Raw genomic sequence first — 20,831 nt, 5'->3', positions numbered from 1 at the left:
GTCGAATTAAGTCGTGAATTAGATTAGGAAATGAGAAACTTAAAGGAGTAAAGGAGTTTTGCTATTTGGGGAGAAAAATAACTGATTATGGTCGAAGTAAAGAAGATTTAAAATGTAGACTGGCAATGGCAAGGAATGCGTTTCTGAAGAAGAAAAATTTGTTAACATCGAGTATAGATTTAGGTGTCAGGAAGTCGTGTTTGAAAGTATTTGTATGGAGTGTAGCCATGTATGGAAGTGATACGTGGACGATAAATAGTTTAGACAAGAAGAGAACTGAAGCCTTCAAAATGTGGTGCTAGAGAAGAATGCTGAAGATTAGATGGGTAGATCACATAACTAATGAAGAGGTATTGAATTGAATTGGGGAGAATCGGAATTTGCGGCACAACTTCACTAGAAGAAGGAACTGTTGGTAAGACATGTTCTGAGACATCGAGGGATCACCAATTTAGTATTGGAGGGCAGCGTGAAGGGTGAAAATCGTAGAGTGAGACCAAGAGATGAATACACTAAGCAGATTCAGAAGGATGTACGCTGCAGTAGGTACTGGGAGATGAATAAGCTTGCACAGGATAGAGTAGCATGGAGAGCTGCATCAAACCAATCTCAGGACTGAAGACCACATCAACAACAACATATCAGTAGTAAATACACGTCAACTGAGATAACGCGATATAATTGTCGAGTGAGTTTCAATTAAAGTAGAACATTTCGTGGAATTAAATACTTCCTTACTGGATGTGTTATAAGTATTAGCAAGGATACTCAAGGATACTCATTAAGAAAATACTCTCATTAACATACTCAGGTCCAAATGCGTAATGTATTTTCAAGCTTTTTCACAGTTAGCAACTGACTTTCTGAAATTTAGACCTGTCGACTTCAGGCCGGGCATCAACTTCTTCCCATATCTGGTTCACCAGCTCGTCACTCGGATTTGGGACACTTGTGTAGATGAAAACCATCTCATCTGCCAAAAAGAGAACAAAAAATAGTGAAAAACCATGGTACTACATCACTGATCTTGTGTGTGTTTGTATGTGTGTGTAATGTCTGTCGTTTCGGTCACTATTCTTGATCTTGCAGCCGTACACATACTTGACGAGAGAAAATAGATTCTGACATCGGTCGCAACTGTATATTGAAATGAATTCAATGGCGACAAGAGAAAATTTGTGCCCGACGGGTTTCCCATTTTACAGGCGCGGCCGCGTCAGGCGCCACTGCTATCCTAGCACGTTTTCCGTGGGACTCAAGGTCCCATCCTGTCGCAGATCACTTAAACAGTGCCCCCTGTCCGCAGTAGACATTTCTCGGCTCATAGACCTGGATTCGCTCAAGAGAGAGGGAAAGAGAGAGAGAGAGAGAGAGAGAGAGAGAGAGAGAGTCCATGCGCACAGAAATGATCTTAATGGCTGTCACCACAAACGAATTATCGAAGTGTGGTCGAAACAGGTATATGTGATCTACATATACCGACAAACAAATTTGTTTCAGAATAATAGGTTTATTTAATCAAGAAAAAGAGCTACACAAAGTGTGAATTCAGTAGTGTTGGTCCACCTGTGTCACTTATCCCAGCAGCTGTTTGGTTTGGTACTGGTTGATAGAGTTATTAGTTGATCTCCTGAGGATTACCGTTCAAAATTCTATCCAAATGCCGCACTAGGTCGTCGCAATCCTGAGCTGGCTGCAGGACAGCGCTCATGACGCTCCATACGCTCTCCACTGGGGAGATTTCCGGCCACCATGCTGGCCATGGCAGCGTTTAACAAGGAAATAGACAAGCTGTAGAAATTCTCGCCGTGTGCCGGCGGTCGTTATCTTGCGGAAATGTACGCTCCATGAAGGGCAACGAATCAGAGTGCAGAATATCATCGACGTACCGCTGTGTTGTATGGGTGATACAGATGACTGCCAAAGGGATTCTGCTATGAAAAGAATTGGCAACCAAGATCATTACTCCTGGTTGTCGGGTAGCATGGAGGACCCCAGTAAGGTTGCTGTGCCACTACTGTCAGAGGCGTCTACAGACACTGAGCTGCATTAGAAGCGAGGCTCGTCACTGAAGACAGTTCTACTCCAGTCAATCAGATTCCAGGTTGAAGACGTGTCTGGAGACTGGAGGCGTCCCTGGTAACGGTGGGATACCAGCCCGACTGTCACCCGCGATATGCCTCGGTATCCAGGAGTGGCGGTCTTTTCATTGCAGGACCGCCTCGGTTGTCATCAGCAGCACCCTTGTAACACATTGGTATGTCGACGATACTGTACGCCCCGGTTTTTTGCTCTACGTGCCAATCCAACTTGGACTGACATATCAGCAAAATTGTGGCCGCTCGAACACGGTGATTGCTGCATGCCGAACCCTCCCTTCGGGAAGATAGCGGCCAAATCTCGCCACAGTTGAAAACGTGTGGAACATTATGGGCAGGGCCTTCCAACCTGCTGAGGACTTTCACGATCTAACGCGGAAATTAGACAGAGTTTGGCACGACATTTCCCAGGAGGGTATTCAGTAACTCATTATCTCTACCAATCAATGCTAAGCCGAATAACAGATTGCATACAAAGAGGTGGACCAACATGTTACTGACTTCCTCTTTCTCTTGAGTAAATCATCCATTTTCTATTCCTTCGTGTGTTGTATTTAGTTTATTTGTATGTATGTGGCGTCTCTTCTTTCGGACATGATTTTCATGTGCGAAACGGTATAGTGTCTATGTTGTTTACACGTACCGGAAGGTGCTTCAACTACGAAGACAACATTGTTCATTGGTATTTCACTCATCCATAGGCCCTAGAGTAAGCTAACCAAAGCTACGGTCTACAGTATGACTCAACTCCAAACTGAAGCAGTTTTCAGCATATCCGCTACCAGTCGTCGTCCTATGTTCGTTGGTAAGTTCTTTGTTACGTTAGTTGGCGTATACACTACTGGCCATTAAAATTGCTACACCAAGAAGAAGTGCAGATCATAAACGGGTATTCATTGGACAAATATATTATACTTAAACCGACGTGTAATTACATTTTCACGCAATCTGGGTGCATAGATCCTTAGAAATCAGTGCCCAGAACAACCACATCTGGCCGTAATAATGGCCTTGAGACGACTGGCCATTGAGTCAAACAGAGCTTGGATGGCGTGTACAGGTACAGCTGGCAATGCAGCTTCAACACGATACCACAGTTCATCAAGAGTAGTGACTGGCGTATTGTGATAGAGCAGTTGCTCGGCCAACATTGACCAGACTTTTTCAATAGGTGAGAGATCTGGAGAATGTGCTGGCCAGGGCAGCAGTCGAACATTTTCTGTATCCAGAAAGGCCCGTACAGGACCTACAACATGCGGTCGTGCATTATCCTGCTGAAATGTAGGGTTTCGCAGGGATCGAATGAAGGGTACAGCAACGGGTCGTAAAACATCTGAAATGTAACATCCTCTGTTCAGAGAGCCGTCAATGCGAACAAGAGGTGACCGAGAAGTGTAACCAATGGCACCCCCCCACGCCATCAAGCTGGGTGATACGCCAGTATGGCGATGACGAATAAACGCTTCCAATGTCCGTTCACTGCGATGTCGCCAAACACGGATGCGACCATCTTGATGCTGTAAACAGAACCTGGATTTATCGGCAAAAATGACGTTTTGCCATTCGTGCACCCAGGTTCGTCGTTTAGTATACCATCGCAGGCGCTCCTGTCTGTGATGTAACGTCAAGCGTAACCGCAGCCATGGTCTCCGAGCTGATAGTCCATGCTGATGGAAATGTCGTCGAACTGTTCGTGCAGATGGGTGATTTCTTGCAAACGTCCCCATCTGTTGACTCAGGGATCGAGACGTGGCTGCACGATCCGTTACAGCCATTTGGATAAGATGCCTGCCATCTCGACTGCTAGTGTTACGAGGCCATTGGGATCCAGCACAGCGTTCCGCATTACACTCCTGAACCGAGCGATTCCATGTTCTGCTGCCGGGCGGAGTGGCCGTGCGGTTCTAGGCGCTACAGTCTGGAACCGAGCGACCGCTACGGTCGCAAGTTCGAATCCTGCCTCGGGCATGGATATGTGTGATGTCCTTAGATTAGTTAGGTTTAATTAGTTCTATGTTATAGGCGACTGATAACCTCAGAAGTTAAGTCGCATAGTGCTCAGAGCCATTTGAACCATATTCTACTAATCTGGATCTCGACCAACGCGAGCAGCAGTGTCGCGATACGATAAACCGCAATCGAGATAGGGTACAATCCGACCTTTATCAAAGTCGGAAACGTGATGATACGCATTTCTCCTTCTTACACAAGGCATCACAACAATGTTTCACCAGGCAACGTCGGTCAACTACTGTTTGTGTATGAGAAATCGGTTGGAAACTTTCCTCATGTGAGCACGTTGTAGGTGTCGCCACCGGCGCCAACCTTGTGTGAATGCTCTGAAAAGGTAATCATTTGCATATCACAGCATCATCTTCCTCTTGGTTAAATTTCGCGTCTGTAGCACGTCGTCTTCGTGGTGTAGCAACTTTAATGGCCAGTAGTATCTATAGTAATAGACTTCATAGGTAAATTTTTGACATTGCACATATGAAATTAATGACTGATCTTATCTTTGACCCTACTGTTACTGGAACAGTATTGCTATTGCTATTGACAGGAAACTTCAGTGACCGACAGAAATATGTCGGCATTAGCTGCGTTAACACTGATATTGAAAGTCGCAAGGCTATGCTACGCAGGTTTTGGGAATATCAGGTAAATCCCCTGATAGTATTATTGGAAGACAAACTTACACCAGCGTTCTGTTTTGAGTTTGTTGTTTCTCGTACTACCCTAGTGCATCTAACATACTACGTATCTTCACTTTCTTATGCTTAGTAACACAGAACTGTCCATATATGAAGCTATTTCCGTAACATTGTAAGTAGCTGTAATAAGTGAACATATACACCAAGTACTGACCGCGTCTTCACTCATAGCAGACAGCTCAGTTAATCCATATATTTGCCAGTAGCTTTTCCTGTTGCGGGGAATTCATACTGAATCTTCTGATTAGCATGTAATGGTAAGCATAGGATTTACGTATGCTGATTTTCTAGATTACCTTCTTCGCATTGCTTGGGATACGTCCAATAACTGAACTCTTAGTAATAATGATAAGTACAAACTAATCTTTTAACTATAATTCATCTTTAGAACCGGCGACATGATCATATCAGTTTCATCTGCAAGTTACACTAACAAGTCACGATTTGTTTTTATCACATAACGGTTCTGGAGAATTAAATGCCTGTCATCAGATGGATTTATGTAAATTAAGAAGGCACGTATGTATTCTATATATAACTTTGGAATAAACTTTGATACCGCCTTTCAGTGCTCATAGGCTCCTTTTCCTGTCCTATTAACAGTGTATAAACGTCAAATACACTTTGCACATATTGGACGAAGGCATTTTCTGATACCTGGACCGATGACACAACAGCTTCAATGAGTTTCGTACAAAGTGTAGCAAACAAGTAATGATGATCAGAAATGTTACCATGCATCTAAAAAGAGTTTTATGAAAGTGACTCTTCGCATGGGGGATTCTGACATAAGGTGGATAGACACTTACCTCCGGTCGACATGCATAAGTGTTCAATGAAGATGTCCGAACTTCCATACACCAGGTTGCGATCAGCACTCAACAAATCAGCATCTGAAAAAAGAAAACATTCACCTAATTACTTTAAGAGTTGACGTAATTTTAAAACAAAGAGATAGCTTACAGTATACGAGTAATCACACCAAAACATTAATACGTGAACACAGAAAATTGATGTAACTTTTTTTTAATATTGGTTATACAAGGAGGCCTGTGAGACTTAGTTAAAAGGTACAGTGCCACAGATGTTCAAGAGAAGTTAAAACTTTGTAGAAGTAGCCGTGAAGAGAGGTAAAAGGAAGTAGATATACACACCCAAGAATAGTTTTCCTCTCTCTCTCACTGCTACCAACCTCCACCGCGTGTTCCGCTCATGTGTTATTTTAGAAATTACACACGAATTTAACAACGTTCCGTAAAATCGCATTGTATGGGCGTTCGTGTTTAAATTTTGTAGATGATGCATTTGTAGTAACACACGTATGCCGAGCTGCAACCCTACCACAATAGATATGTCGCTGATGTCAGCAGTGATAAACAAGATATAGCACTAACGAAGCGTTCGGGTGCAACACAGACTGTACATAATACATGTATTGGAGTCGGTTTTTCATTTATTTTTGTCTGAGGTTAAACGGAACTAACTTTGTATCCATTTGCCAACGTTACTACATAATTTGAAGTAAGTTCCTAATTTTCAAGAATGAAACATGAAGAGCTAGACGGAGACATTTTTGCGTAGACAAAGTAACAGAATAATGTGGCCATTGATAATGATAATTCTATTGCTGATTTCGAAGTTATATCTAAATTTGCACTGAAGCAATTAAAAATTATTTTCATGTTCATAACGGCGATCAGATTAATTTACAGTGCAGATACTGTAATGCTAAATACTTCACGTCTGCGGTTACCTTACGTGATACAATGACATTCACATTGTGTTGCCTTTACGGGGAAGTTCATTTTCCGCCTTTAGCGCAAAATTTACTCTCCAACACATAATATCAATAACTCATTTCAACGCTCTAGTAAATGCTGTTACAGATGAGGCAAAAAATTTACCACAGCTATGATAAAATAATTTGTGACAATGATTACGGAGTAAATAATTACTATCCAACAGAGGTTCTGAATTTTCTTTGTGTCGTTGGGTTATCGCCACGTAAGTTACAATTGAAAATTATTTGCACTGTTCTTCTTGTTAGAGCTATGAACAACAAACGAAGCGCTATTTAATGGAACAAGAATGCGTGTTAATTATTTCTACACGAGATTTGATCAACAAAGACTGAAACTTTTTTTTCACCGATGTTTATTATTCTATTTCATTGTTAACATCATCTTTTGCGAAGTAATATCTCCTACTTGAATGCAATTTTTATCGTACTTCTACCAGTCCTCGAACACATTGTGCAGGCCATTCTCTGTTAGGTTCTTGAGAACCGTCTCATTTCTCTTGAGCACTTCTTCAGAACTTTCAAACCTAATGCTCAGAAGCTTTACCATTACTGATGGAAAAATATCACAGGATGCGTGATCGGGGCTATACCGCAAAGTGGATGAGGTACACTGGAAACTATCATGGAAGTTACAGGAAGAAATCACTCTCAGTCTATGTTGATCAGTGCTGATAATATCGCAACTGTTTGGAATCCATTAAATGGTATCTTATAACGTAAGCTATTTTTGATTCCAGGTATAGATATGACTTATTCCAGTCCTATTTTCCCTGCTGAGTTTCAAAGAAAACAATTTGCTATTAATGCTGCATCAGCAATTACATTAATAAGTCCCAAGGGAGGCCATTCGAAAAAAGTTGGGATTTTATTGATGCAACCATGTTTTACGCAAAGTCAGTTACATGTGGCATCAAGTAGAGTCAGATCTCCCGATAGTTTGAAATATTACATTTCTGAACATACCAAAAAAGTCATTTAGGTAGTGATGAAAGAATGTTTTACGTAACATATAGTTTATATTTAAAGTTTCGTATCGTTAAATTGTAAAATAAAGTAATAATTTGCCTAATTTATGTCTTTAATTTCCAAATGCTTCCTCTTCCCCCTTTAGCTGTCTTTTCATCATAGCGTTCAGGTAAGAACCTGAAACCATCTTAGTGTACAGATAAGAACTAAGTATCTGCGTACGAAAAACATCCGTTTAACTATACGAAAAAATTACTTGCTTTACGTTATAAACACAAGTGGTCAAATTTTGACCATGGGTTTTTTTAGTTATAATAATCAGATATGTTAGAAGAATCAGGTATGTGACCGAGCGCTTCGTGAAGCTCCTTGTAGTGTAGAGTCATGTACTCACATTTTCCGTAGTAGGTGCAATGAAGACGGTTACCCTCCATTGTCACATCGGCTGTAATGAGGGTCCTGCAACAGTGTGTGTTGCTCAATCTCAGTGTCTTTTCAATTTAACCATAAACAGACATTACTGAAAAAAAAAGAAGTAAAGTAGTAGAGATTATGATACAAGAAAATCCACAACAGCATTGCATGAACTCTGACAAAAATGGAAAGTGTTGCACCATGAAGCACGAGTCCGAAATCTGTCAAACTTTGTGGATATGTTCACAAAATAATGGATACTGACCAATTAAACTGGAATTCCATTCGGAACTGATGCAGCGCATGGACGCCGGTATTAGATGTGATTCCAGCGGGCATGACTGCACTAAATTCTTCGTTGTCGACTGGAAGCCTTAGCACATCATCCTGAGGGTTTCATAGCCATACCTGAACGTGTACCGTTTCAGATCAAGGAGTTTGGTGGTCTGAAAGCATACGCCTTCTCTTAGCACCTCAAACACGCTCTAAAGGTGAAAAATCAGGCCACCGAGCAGCCAGGGAAGGATTCGTAGAATCATGAGTGTGTTAATGGTGTACACTGCGGAGTCGGATCTTACATTAACCTGCGAGAACATGGCTTTTGGTACCCTGGTCAAAAAGGGACCAGCTACAAGTTTTACCATCCTTCCTTCATGCTGGTGAACTGGCAGCATCATTTCAACAATTACGAGGTGAGTTCTGGTGCCGTATCCAAGACCTCCACACACCGTGGCTCCAAGAGATGGGGAAGTGTGGGTTTAGACCATCACTGCCCTCTGTAAATTTTCACCCTGATGCCTGGAGAAATATTGGCGTCGGTCTGATCGCCACAAACTGCTGTGGCGCTAAACACAACAGATTGCCCCTCACTGTCATACCTGACAGTGCATCCAGATAAAGCAAAGCTTTTTTGACTGTGGTCTGGTGTCAGCGGTGAACGACACATAGCAACTCCAGATCTCAGAAATATTCCTGCGATCTGTTCCTGGCTGTTCATGGACACTCTTCTTCCTGGATTCAGGTGTTGTCATCCGCGTTTCGTCAGAAACAGTCGAACAGTTCCACAGTACTTCCGTGTAGGGGTCTTTCTGAAAGGTACAGTAATTTTCTTCTTACCACTGTCCATGTGACCTGTTGATATAATACTCCCATGTCTACGATGTCTACCATTTTTCTTTCTTTGGGTCATCAGTCTTCTGACAGACCTACAACGACCTCCTCTCCTATGCCAAACGCCTTAGCTCGGAGTAATTCTTACGTCCAACTGCTTCAATTATTGACTGAAATATTCCAATCTCAGTCTTTCACTGCAGTTTTCACACTCGGTAGCTCTGTCTAGTACCAAAGAATCTACTCCCTAGTGTTTTAACATATGTCATATTTTCTATCTCTTCTTTGTCGTGTTTTACACAAATTCTCTCCGTGCCGAATCCGCATGGACTTCTTCATTTCTTACAAGTAAGTCCAAAAGTTTTCAACGCATCCCAAACGATTGTACTAGTTTCTTTTCTGATTTCCCACGGACCATGATACACTAGCGTGCAGTGCTGTACTGCAGACGTACATTCTCAGAAATTTCGTCTTAAATTTAAGGTCAATACCACTTGCCTCTTTAAGCCTGCTTTTTATGTCAGCACAATTTCGTCGGTCGTAAATTATTTTGCTTCCAAGGGTACAGAATTCCTTCACTCCGTCTACTTCATCGACCAAAATTTTGAAGTCAAGTTTCTCATTAATCTCACTTTTACTATTTCTCATGACTTTCGTGTCTCTTTCATTTACTCCCACTCCATACCTGTTGTTCATTTCATTCAACCAATACTGCACTTTTTGTCTCGCTTTCATTGGGCTCAACAAAGTCACTAGCGAATCTTATTATTGATATCGTTTCACGCTGAATATTACTCCCTCTCTCGAATCTGTCTCTTATTTCTGTCATTACTTCTTAGATGTATAAATTGTATAAAAATGGTAAAAAATACATCGCCGTTTTATACGCTTCCTAATTCGAGCACCACTTTGGTGTTTCATTTATCGCTAATCTCATTTCAGCCACTTGCCATTATTTCCGTCCTTCTTTGCTTCCCTTTCAACTTATTTTCGATAGCTGTTTCTGAAACCCTTCTTCGCTTTCATTAGAGATAGCAACCTCATCGGCGAATCTTATGATTAACTTTCTTTCTTTCTGGAAATTAAACCCAGTCGTGAGCAAATCTGTTATTTGCGTCAGTGTTTCATTGACGTTCAGATCGAACACTAGGTGACACGGACCTCATCCCTATCTTATAGTTTTTCATTTCGAGCATCTAGTCCTTTCTTAACATAATCTTATTGTTTGTTCTTAGTTCTCACACAAATTACGTAATACCCGTCTTCTCCTATAACTTATAACAAATTTTTTGAGAATTTCGAATGTCATACACGATTTCACATTGTCGAACGCTTTTTCTAGGTGTCTAGATTTTTCTTAATTCTCTGTCCCATTCACAAGTGCAACGTCAAAACAGTCTGTAAGGTGTCTTTACCTTTCGTTAAGTCTTAATGATTACCACTTAAGAGATCCTCAGTTTTCTTTTCCATTATTCTGTATATTATTCTTGTCTCCAACTTGGATGGGCAACATGTGCGATAATTCTTCCTCTTACCTGCCCTCTATATCTGGGTAATTGTGTGGACGATTTTTCTGAACGTCTGTTTGTATGCCCACCATTTCATACACTTCGCACACAAACCTGAACAGTCATTTGACTGTCATATCCACCGTTATCTTAGAGATTCGGAACAAATGTTACCCACGCGTTCTCCCTTATTTGCTCACTAGTTTCTTTGAACGCTGTTATAACAGATTCCCTAGTTTTACCGACTGAATTCCATTTCTTCTTCTGTTAGGTCCTCAGACTGACACTCTCCATTCTAGAGAACCTCAATGAATTCCTCATAGCTACCAACTCTCCCCTCTGTGATTAACCGTGGAATTCTTCCTCTTTATGTTGACAGTTTTACTCTTAATTTCACAGTATTTTTTCAACTGTCCTTACGAAGACCATATGATCTTGACTTCTTCGTATTTTCTTGCAGTCATTTCGCCTTAACTTGTCTTCATTTTGTGCCCGAATCTCTGACCGTTCCTCCAACCTTTTCAACAATGATGTTGGTAGAAGGAGTGTGCGTTCTCGTTTATGAAGTCTTCGGTTGCCACTGCACGTCATTTTTATTCAAAGTTTAAACAGTGGGCTAGGACAGCTCCCAGGACCCAGGACGTTTGAGTGGTATTCAAAAATGCTACACCTACACCCCTGTGATACCATGATCCAGGCGCAGATTTTTCGACGTGTCTCAAAGACGTCGATAAGCCGAAAATGACCGCCCTCCTGGCGGTCTGTGTGTAAGTAGGCTGTTTATGTTTTCTTTATGTAAGTAGGCTGTTTATGTTTTCTTATTAGCAACGTTACGTAGCGCTCTGTACGAAAATCACTGGCTGTGCTGTGTGCAGTCTGTGGCTAGTTTGCATTGTTGTCTGCCATTGTAGTGTTGGGCAGCGGCAGCTGGATGTGAACAGCGCGTAGCGTTGCGCAGTTGGAGGTGAGCCGCCAGCAGTGGTGGATGTGGGGAGAGAGATGGCGGAGTTTCGAAGTTTGTAATACTGGATATCATATATTATGACTATTAAGGTAAATACATTGTTTGTTCCCTATTAAAATCTTTCATTTGCTAACTATCCCTATCAGTAGTTAGTGACTTCGGTAGTTTGAATCTTTTATTTAGCTGGCAGTAGTGGCGCTCGCTGTATTGCAGCAGTTCGAGTAATGAAGATTTTTGGTGAGGTAAGTGATTTCTGAAAGGTATAGTTTAATGTTACTCAGGGCCATTCTTTTGCAGGGATCTTTGATAGTCAGATTGCGTTGCGCTAAAAATATTGTGTGTTAGTTTAAGCACAGTCGTGTATAATTGTTCTAAGGGGACGTTTCATATGTCGACCCTTAGCCAAGGATACCTCACTGGAATCTTCTGAATTTTTCTTGTAGTTTGTGTAATTAATGTAGATTTTGTTTATTGCTATTGCGTAATTGTAGAGAGAATCTCCTTCGTAGTTGCAGCCTTTCATTGTTGTACAGTAAAACAGTTGTGGCATGCATGTAGATTTGCACCAAGTGTTTCGCAGCTACACTTGCAATTAACTAGATATTATTTTCAGTGCTACGTTAATGTGTTCCCCTATTTTCGCTCTTTAAATTGTGTTTTTCTGTGTTGTCGTGTGAAATATTGTGACAATAATGGCGTGTGAAAAACGTAACACTAGGCTCCAAAGTAAACTGAGAAATGTCAGTGAAGACGAAAGCAGTGTGTTAACGCCACCATGTAATGAATTAACGAATGTTCAACATAGTAATTTGGTAATTGTGCATAGGGAAATGGAGTGGGCGGCAAACAATGGCGTAGGCAGTGAAACAATTAGTGAACAGGGAAGCATTATCGATCGATCGCTCGGCAACAGCTCGCCTCAGGAATCCGAAATGACAGGACACAATTTTACAAATACTGTAGATTCAGGTTTTGCGTCCTCACCGTTTTCTCAAATAAATCAAGACACATTTTCTGCTAGTCAAAATGTGAATGTTGCTGGTGCAAATGCACTGCCGAAAAGCGTAGAGGAACAGATTCCAGACACTAATGCATTATTATTGCAATTAATGCAACAAATGGAACAAAATCAGAAACAGACACAGCAACAGTTAGACACAATGGAACAACACCAGAGACAAACACAGCAACAGTTACACACAATGGAACAAAATCAGAGACAAACACAGAAAAAGCTTCAAAAGTTAGACTCATTGGAACAAACTCTCGAACAAACACGTGAAGGTTTAACTGCTGAGTTACATAACATTGAATCGAAATGTCAGAAAGTCTGTAATGACGTAAAAACACAAATTTGTGAGCATTTCCAACCTATTTTTTCGCGTCATGAAAATGCATTACAGAATCACGAAGCAGCCATAAAAGAACTGCAAACTATTGTTCATGAAAATCATGAGACCTTGCAAGCTAAAATTGACTCAGTTGCATCTACCGATTCGGTTACGCAACTTGCAAAAACTCAGGAAAACTTAAATGACACAGTAGATACCCTGAAAATTGGTTCAGAAAGACACATGGAGGAAATAAGTACACTATCAGAGAAAGTAGCCGGACTTTCGGATCAGGTCTACAAAGGTAGATGATGATCTGAATGACACAAGACCCTAGCCTTCACTGACACAGAAGAGTATGAACAAATAAGAGAATTCAAACAAAATCAAAATCAAATCAATACACAGTACAAAAGAGAAATCCAGGAAGTACAAGATCAGTTGACACAGGTAATACAAGAATTACATATTTCAGAGGACACTCGTGCTCCAACATGGGAAGAGGAACTTAGAAATACGGAAAAGCCACAAAATAATAACACAGGGCATTTCGGTAATTATGAAAGAAATTGGCAAGGTACACCGAATTTTGAGATGGAACCGCCGACACGACATAACAATGACCGATATGCTACTCGCCGACACGATGATTTTGACTATAAGCTGTTCATTACTACACGTAAATTGAAAACATTTAAGAATTCTGCCAACGACATTCATCCACAAGCGTGGCTCCATCAATTCTCTCATTGTTTCCCTCCTAACTGGTCACTGGAGCACAGGTTAGAATTTATGTGTGGCTACTTAGAGAATGAACCAGCTGTAAGAATGCGATCGGTCATTCACGACTGCCACAGTGAAGGAGAATTTTACCATACCTTCCTCTCAGCATATCGGTCTCAAGCCACACAAGACCGAGTAAAACATGGCATCATAATGATGAAACATTTCGAACAATCTGAATTTCCCAGTCTTGTGAAATATTTTGAAGACACGTTGCACAAGAATCAGTACTTGTCAAACCAATACAGCCCCTCAGAACTCATCCGCATTTGCTTAATCAAACTGCCTCAACATTTACGACATATTATTTTAGCAGGACGTTGCAAAGACGACATTGAAGCTTTTCAGGGACTGTTACAAGAACTAGAAATTGACACTGGCAATCGCGTAACGCGAAAACAGGAACACAACAACTACAGGTCACAGTCGTCGCAATTCCGCGATGAAAGAAATAATACGTGGACACGACAAGGCTATTCTCACAACACAAATCGTGACCAAAACAGACACCACCCGTATGACAACCGTTGGCAGAGTAGTAATAATTACAGGGAAAGATCACCTCTCCGCAGTAATGACTATCACAGCGACAATCAGAGAAACAGACAATATGGGAACCAAAACAATTATTATCAAGGGAGACAGAATAACTTTAGACGCAACGGTCCAGCGCGCAGTTACGACTCAGGGAGAAATTCTCCACCACGTGACCGACAAGAAAGAAACTATGGAATCTACCGACATGACGACAGATGATATGATCGTAACGACAGACCTGAACTGCATCAGAACTGGCGGGATTCTCGTCACGGTGAATTTGAAGAAGTTAGGTCTCCAAATCCCAATAAAGACGCGCGCCAACAAAGAGACAATAGGCAATGACTCACACCGCTGGCAGCCACAAAACGAACTTATGAAACTGACGACGCAGCTGCTGTAGCTAGTAATTACGTAAGAATGGAAGACATTAGAGACATCTTACTCCAGGAACACGACGTAAAACATAACAACATTGCATATCCTGTGATTCACATTACTGTAAATGACGTAAAATTTACGGCAGTACTTGACTCTGGCAGTCCCATTTCAGTAATTAGTGAAACAGCTTTTAGCAAATGCAACAAATCGAACGATTGCCCCACACTTCCGTTACGTAAGATTAAATTACAAGGTGCAATCTTTGGAAAAAGTGTAGATGTACGCCAACAAACCAATTTAGAATCCTTTTGCCAAAGCCACAGCTTCTCTATGAACTTTCTTATTGTTCCATTATTGCCGACGGAAATTATACTGGGAGTAGACTTTTTGAAAGAATACAAAGCAATCTTAAGCTTTCACGATGCTGAAATAAGTTTAGAGAAAGATGGTAAGTCAATAGCTTTGAAATTTGAAGACTGGCTCTCAAACCCAGATGAGGAAATTAATCGGCTTTACCTTCTGTTAGACAACAGTTCGGAATTTTCTACGGGACTAGACACTAACAATCACTCTGCAAGTACTGACAGGGATGATATCGACGGCATATTTGAAATTAATGAGTTAATTCAGAATAAAATTCAAACAATTTAGAATTGTAATGACACTGATAGGCAGGACCTTTTCGAGATTTTACAAGCACATTCCACAGTTTTTACTCACAAAACAGGAACAATCAAGGGATTTCAATACAAATTTCGTGTTCGTGAGCATACTAAATTTTGTGTTAGACCATACGTAATTCCAGCACATTATAGGGATCGTGTTAGAACAGAAATACAATCTATGCTTGACGAGGGCATTATTGAGCCGGCAGTAAGCTCATACAACAATCCGTTACATGTTGTTGAGAAGAAAAATGGATCGATCAGGCTTGTCTTAGATTCGAGACAAATCAATACTATAATTATTCCTGAAACAGACAGGCCGCAGACGATGGAAGAACTTCTTCAAAATTTTAATGGTGTAAAAGTGTTATCTTCCATTGATCTCAGATCCAGATTTTATCAGATCGAACTTCATCCAGAATGTAGAAAATACACAGCTTTCCTTTGTTTCGGCGTTTGTTATCAGTTTCGGAAACTTCCTTTTGGTTTGAACATTTCTTCGGCAGCATTCATTCGCGGGTTAAATTCCATATTACCTGAGTTCTTAAAACGTCACACCACGTTATATGTGGACGATATTCTGATAGCAGAAGCTTCATGGGAACAACACAATCGCATCCTCAACAATTTGTTACGTATTTTTGCAGAATCTGGAATTACAGTTAACTTGGAAAAGTCTGAATTCGGTAGGTCAAAGGTGAAGTTTTTGGGACATATTATTTCTTCTGAAGGCATTCAGCCGGATCCTGAAAAGTTAGAAGCAATCAGGGCCATTCCTTTGTAGGGATTTCTGAAAGTCAGATTGCGTTGCGCTAAAAATATCGTGTGTCAGTTTAAGCACAGTCATGTATAAATGTTCAAAGGGGACGTTTCATGTGTAACGATCACCATCTGAGAAGTCTCATTCATATCAGGTACTATAAATAGTCATCACGAAGTCTCATCACGCTTCAACTACTCGAATAGATTTCTATTGTGCTTAAAATAAGCTACCATAAGGATCAAACTGTAATCAACGGAGCTCACAGGGTGGAGGTTTGGCTGCATGAGTCATATTTTCATGGTGTACTACCATACATTTTTGTCAGTGTAGATGGGATATTAATAGACGGGTAATACATATCCCCTCCATACGGCCTCTAGGCCAATATTTAGGTAAATTAGTTGTCATTTCAACCAATGTTACACGCGATGTAATTCTCTCCGCTTTACAAGATTTTGAGGAGCGAAAGGAAATTCAGAGATGGGAGTGGCTACTAGAAGAGAATACTCTGAAAGCATATTTCTGTCATATGTTTCATTTCAATGGGTATATTATTAACCAATTTCACGGGCGTGTACTTCATACCTTCTGAACGTCCATGAAGCCATAAAATTGTATAAAAGAGTTTACCTAGAGACAAGAATGTATGGAAGCAACAGTAATCCCAAGCATCGGAAATGTGGTGTATTATAACGCCAAAGCTGTAAAAGCAAAGTGAAACTGAAGGAACTGGCGGGGAAGGGATCCCTCACTACAAGAACAGAAACTCTAGGGAAACCAGAAACTCTAAAAGGCAACTGTGGGAATGACTACGTTTGTGTTTGATATAGATTACTGTAAGCGCACTCTAAACAAAATCCTCAGCGATTTGGATGCCGGACTCACTAGAGCAGACTATAAAAGGGAAGAAGTCAAAAACTTTCTGGCTACTTTTAACGTGAGGTGTGTTTAAGGCATTTGTTGTTGTTGTTGTTGTTGTGGTCTTCAGTCCTGAGACTAGTTTGATGCAGCTCCCCATGCTACCCTATCGTGTGCAAGTTTCTTCATCTCCCTGTACATACTGCAACCTACATCCTTCTGAATCTCTTGGTCTCCCTCTACGATTTTTACCCTCCACACTGCCCTCCAATACTAAACTGGTAATCCCTTGATGCCTCAGAACATGTCCTACCAACCGGTTCCTTCTTCTCATCAAGTCGTGCCACAAATGCTTCTTCTCCCCAATTCTATTCAATACCTCCTCATAAGTTATGTGATCTACCCATCTAATCTTCAGCATTCTTCTGTGGCATCACATTTCGAAAGCTTCTATCCTCTTCTTGTACAAAATATTTATCGTCCATGTTTCACTTCCATACATGGCTACACTCCACGCAAATACTTTCAGAAACGACTTCCTGACACTTAAATCTATACTCGATGTTAACAAATTTCTCTTCTTCAGAAATGCTTTCCTTGCCATTGCCAGTCTACATTTTATATCTTCTCTACTTCCGCCATCATCAGTTATTTTGCACCCCAAATAGCAAAACTCCTTTACTACTTTAAGTGTCTCATTTCCTAATCTAATTCCCTCGGCATCGCCCGAATTAATACGACTACATTCCATTATCCTCGTTTTGCTTTTATTGATGTTCATCATTTATCCTCCTATCAAGACACTGTCCATTCCATTCAACTGCCCTTCCAAGTCCTTTGCTCTCTCTGACAGAATTACTATGTCATCGGCGAACCTAAAAGATTTCATTTCTTCTCCATGGATTTTAAAACCTATTCCTAATTTTCTTTTGTTTCCTTTACTGCTTGCTCAATATACAGATTGAGTAACATTGGGGGAGGCTACAACCCTGTCTCACTCCCTTCCCAACCACTGCTTCCCTTTCATGACCCTCGACTCTTATAACTGCCATCTGGTTTCTGTACAAATTGTAAATACCCTTTCGCTCCCTGTATTTTACCCCTGCCACCTTTAGAATTTGGAAGAGAGTATTTCAGTCAACATTGTCAAACGCTTGCTCTAAGTCTACAAATGCTAGAAATGTAGGTTTGCCTTTGCTTAATCTTTCTTCTAAGATAAGTCGTAAGGTCAGTATTGCCTCACGTGTTCCAATATTTTTACAGAATCCAAACTGATCTTCCCCGATGTCGGCTTCTACCTGTTTTTCCATTCGTCTGTAAAGAACTCTTATTAGTATTTTGCAGCTGTGACTTATTAAATTGATAGTTCGGTTTTTTTCACATCTGTCAAGACCTGCTTTCTTTGGGATTGGAATTATTATATTCTTCTTGAAGTCTGAGGGTATTTCGCCTGTCTCATACATCTTCCTCACCAGATGGTAGAGTTTTGTCATGACTGCCCTTCCCAAGGCCGACAGTAGTTCTAATGGATTGTTGTCTACTAACGGGGCCTTGTTTCGGCTCAGGTCTTTCAGTGCTCTGTCAAATTCTTCACGGAGTATCGTATCTCCCATTTCATCTCCATTTACATTCTCTTCCATTTCTATAATATTGTCCTCAAGTACATCGCCCTTGCATAGACCCTCTATATACTCCTTCCATCTTTCAGCTTTCCCTTCTTTTGTTAGAACAAGGTTTCCATCCAAGCTCTTGATATTCATATAAGCGGTTCTCTTTTCTCCAAAGGTCTCTTTAATTTTCCTGTAGGCAGTATCTATCTTACCCCTAGTGAGATAAGCCTCTACCTCCTTACATTTGTCCTCGAGCCATCCCTGCTTAGCCATTTTGCACTTCCTGTCGATCTCATTTTTGAGACGTTTGTATTCCTTTTTGCCTGCTTCATTTACTGCATTTTTATATTTTCTTCTTTCATCAATTAAATTCAACATTTCTACTGTTACCCAAGGATTACTACTAGCCCTCGTCTTTTTACCTTCTTGATCATCTGTTGCCTTCACTACTTCATCCCTCAGAGCTATCCATTCTTCTTCTACTGTACTTCTATCCCCCACTGCTGTCAATTGTTCCCTTATGCTCTCCCTGAAACTTTGTACTACCTCTGGTTTAGTCAGATTGTCCAGGTTCCATCTCCTTAAATTCCCACATTTTTGCAGTTTCTTCAATTTTAATCTGCAGTTCATAATCAATAGATCGTGGTCAGAGTCCACATCTGCCCCTGGAAATGTCTTACAATTTAAATCCTGGCTCCTAGATCTCTGTCTTACCATTACATAATGTATCTGATACCTTTTAGTATCTCCGGGATTCTTCCATGTATACAACCTTCTTTTATGATTCTTGAACCAAGTGTCAGCTATGATTAAGTTATGTTCTGTGCAAAATTCTACCAGGCGGCTTCCTCTTTCATGTCTTCCCCCCAATCCATATTCACCTACTATGTTTCCTTCTCTCCCTTTTCCTACACTCGAATTCCAGTCACCCATGACTATTAAATTTTCATCTCCCTTCACTATCTGATTAATTTCTTTTATCTCATAATACATTTCATCAATTTCTTCGTCATCTGCAGAGCTAGTTGGCATATAAACTTGTACTACTGTAGTAGGCGTGGGCTTCGTGTCTATCTTGGCCACATTAATGCGTTCACTATGCTGTTTGTAGTAGCTTACCCGCACGCCTATTTTTTATTCATTATTAAACCTACTCCTGCATTTCCTCTATTTGATTTTGTATTTATAACCCTGTATTCACCTGACCAAAGGTCTTGTTCCTCCTGCCACCGAACTTCACTAATTCCCACTATATCTAACTTTAACGTATCCATTTCCCTTTTTAAATTTTCTAACCTACCTGCTCGATTAAGTGATCTGACATTCCACGCTCCGATCCGTAGAACGCCAGTTTTAGTTCTCGTGATAACAACGTCCTCTTGGGTAGTCCTCGCCCGGAGATCCGAATGGGGGACTGTTTTACCTCCGGAATATTTTACCCAAGAGGACGCCACCATCATTTAACCATACAGTTAAGCTGCATGCCCCCAGGAAAAATTACGGCTGTAGTTTCCCCTTGCTTTCAGCCGCTCGCAGTACCAGCACAGCAAGGCCGTTTTGATTAGTGTTACAAGGCCAGATCAGTCAATCATCCAGACTGTTGCCCCTGCAACTATTGAAAATGCTGCTGCCAATCTTCAGGAACCACACGTTTGTCTGGCCTCTCAACAGATACCCTTCCTTTGTGGGTGTACCTACGGTACGGCTATCTGTATCGCTGAGGCACGCAAGCCTCCCCACTAATGGCAAGGTCCATGGTTCACTCACATCTCCAAAAACATAAGTAATAAGCAGTGGTAACTATCGTTGAATTGATTTTAATTGCAGACGTAATATGCGCACTAAAATCAGTGCAGACTCCTAGCTAAGGCAGGCGGCTATTGTAAATATCAGTTAAATGCGTTTGGTTTCACAATATTCAGCTACTTCCACCAGAATCCTCAGAGAGTCTTCCTGCAATGCGTGTGTAGTACTGAGCATGAAAAGCGAATTCGTCAAGAAACAGAGGAAATATTACTACAAGACAGGAGGAGATGGTTGTCGGAGTCTGCCTATAGGAAGAACAAAACACAACAAAAAAAGAAAGCTATTTTAGTTGAAGACACAAAGTACGTTGCCAGATGAAATACCGGATACACCCATTTTTTGTATAGCTTTGTTTGCGCCATGAAGCGTTTAGAACTTCAGCTCAGCTTCAAGAGGCATAGTACATTCATATCTCACGAACATAAATCTTTTATCGACTGAATTTTGAACATTGGTAGTACTGTTTGTTCTATAGCTTGTGGCTCATTTTTCTGTCTTAATATGAACAGTATTAACGCTTATAA

At 40.8% G+C, this 20,831-nt stretch overlaps 1 protein-coding gene across 1 annotated transcript in view; it reads right to left on the bottom strand.

Moving 5' to 3' along the window:
• Nucleotides 1–798: 798 nt before the first annotated feature.
• Nucleotides 799–20,831, bottom strand: part of LOC126095158 (uncharacterized) — a 31,645-nt gene continuing 11,612 nt past the window's right edge. The window contains exons 4-6 of the mRNA XM_049909880.1: nucleotides 7,972–8,036; nucleotides 5,620–5,703; nucleotides 799–973 (exon numbers count right to left, since the gene is read on the bottom strand). Coding sequence (XP_049765837.1) covers nucleotides 849–973; nucleotides 5,620–5,703; nucleotides 7,972–8,036 — 274 coding nt within the window. The 3' untranslated portion in view covers nucleotides 799–848. The remainder of the gene's footprint in view (nucleotides 974–5,619; nucleotides 5,704–7,971; nucleotides 8,037–20,831) is intronic.

This window comes from Schistocerca cancellata, chromosome 8 (genome assembly GCF_023864275.1).
Source record: "Schistocerca cancellata isolate TAMUIC-IGC-003103 chromosome 8, iqSchCanc2.1, whole genome shotgun sequence".
Taxonomy (NCBI): domain Eukaryota; kingdom Metazoa; phylum Arthropoda; class Insecta; order Orthoptera; family Acrididae; genus Schistocerca; species Schistocerca cancellata.
This window is presented reverse-complemented; position numbering and strand designations above follow the sequence as displayed.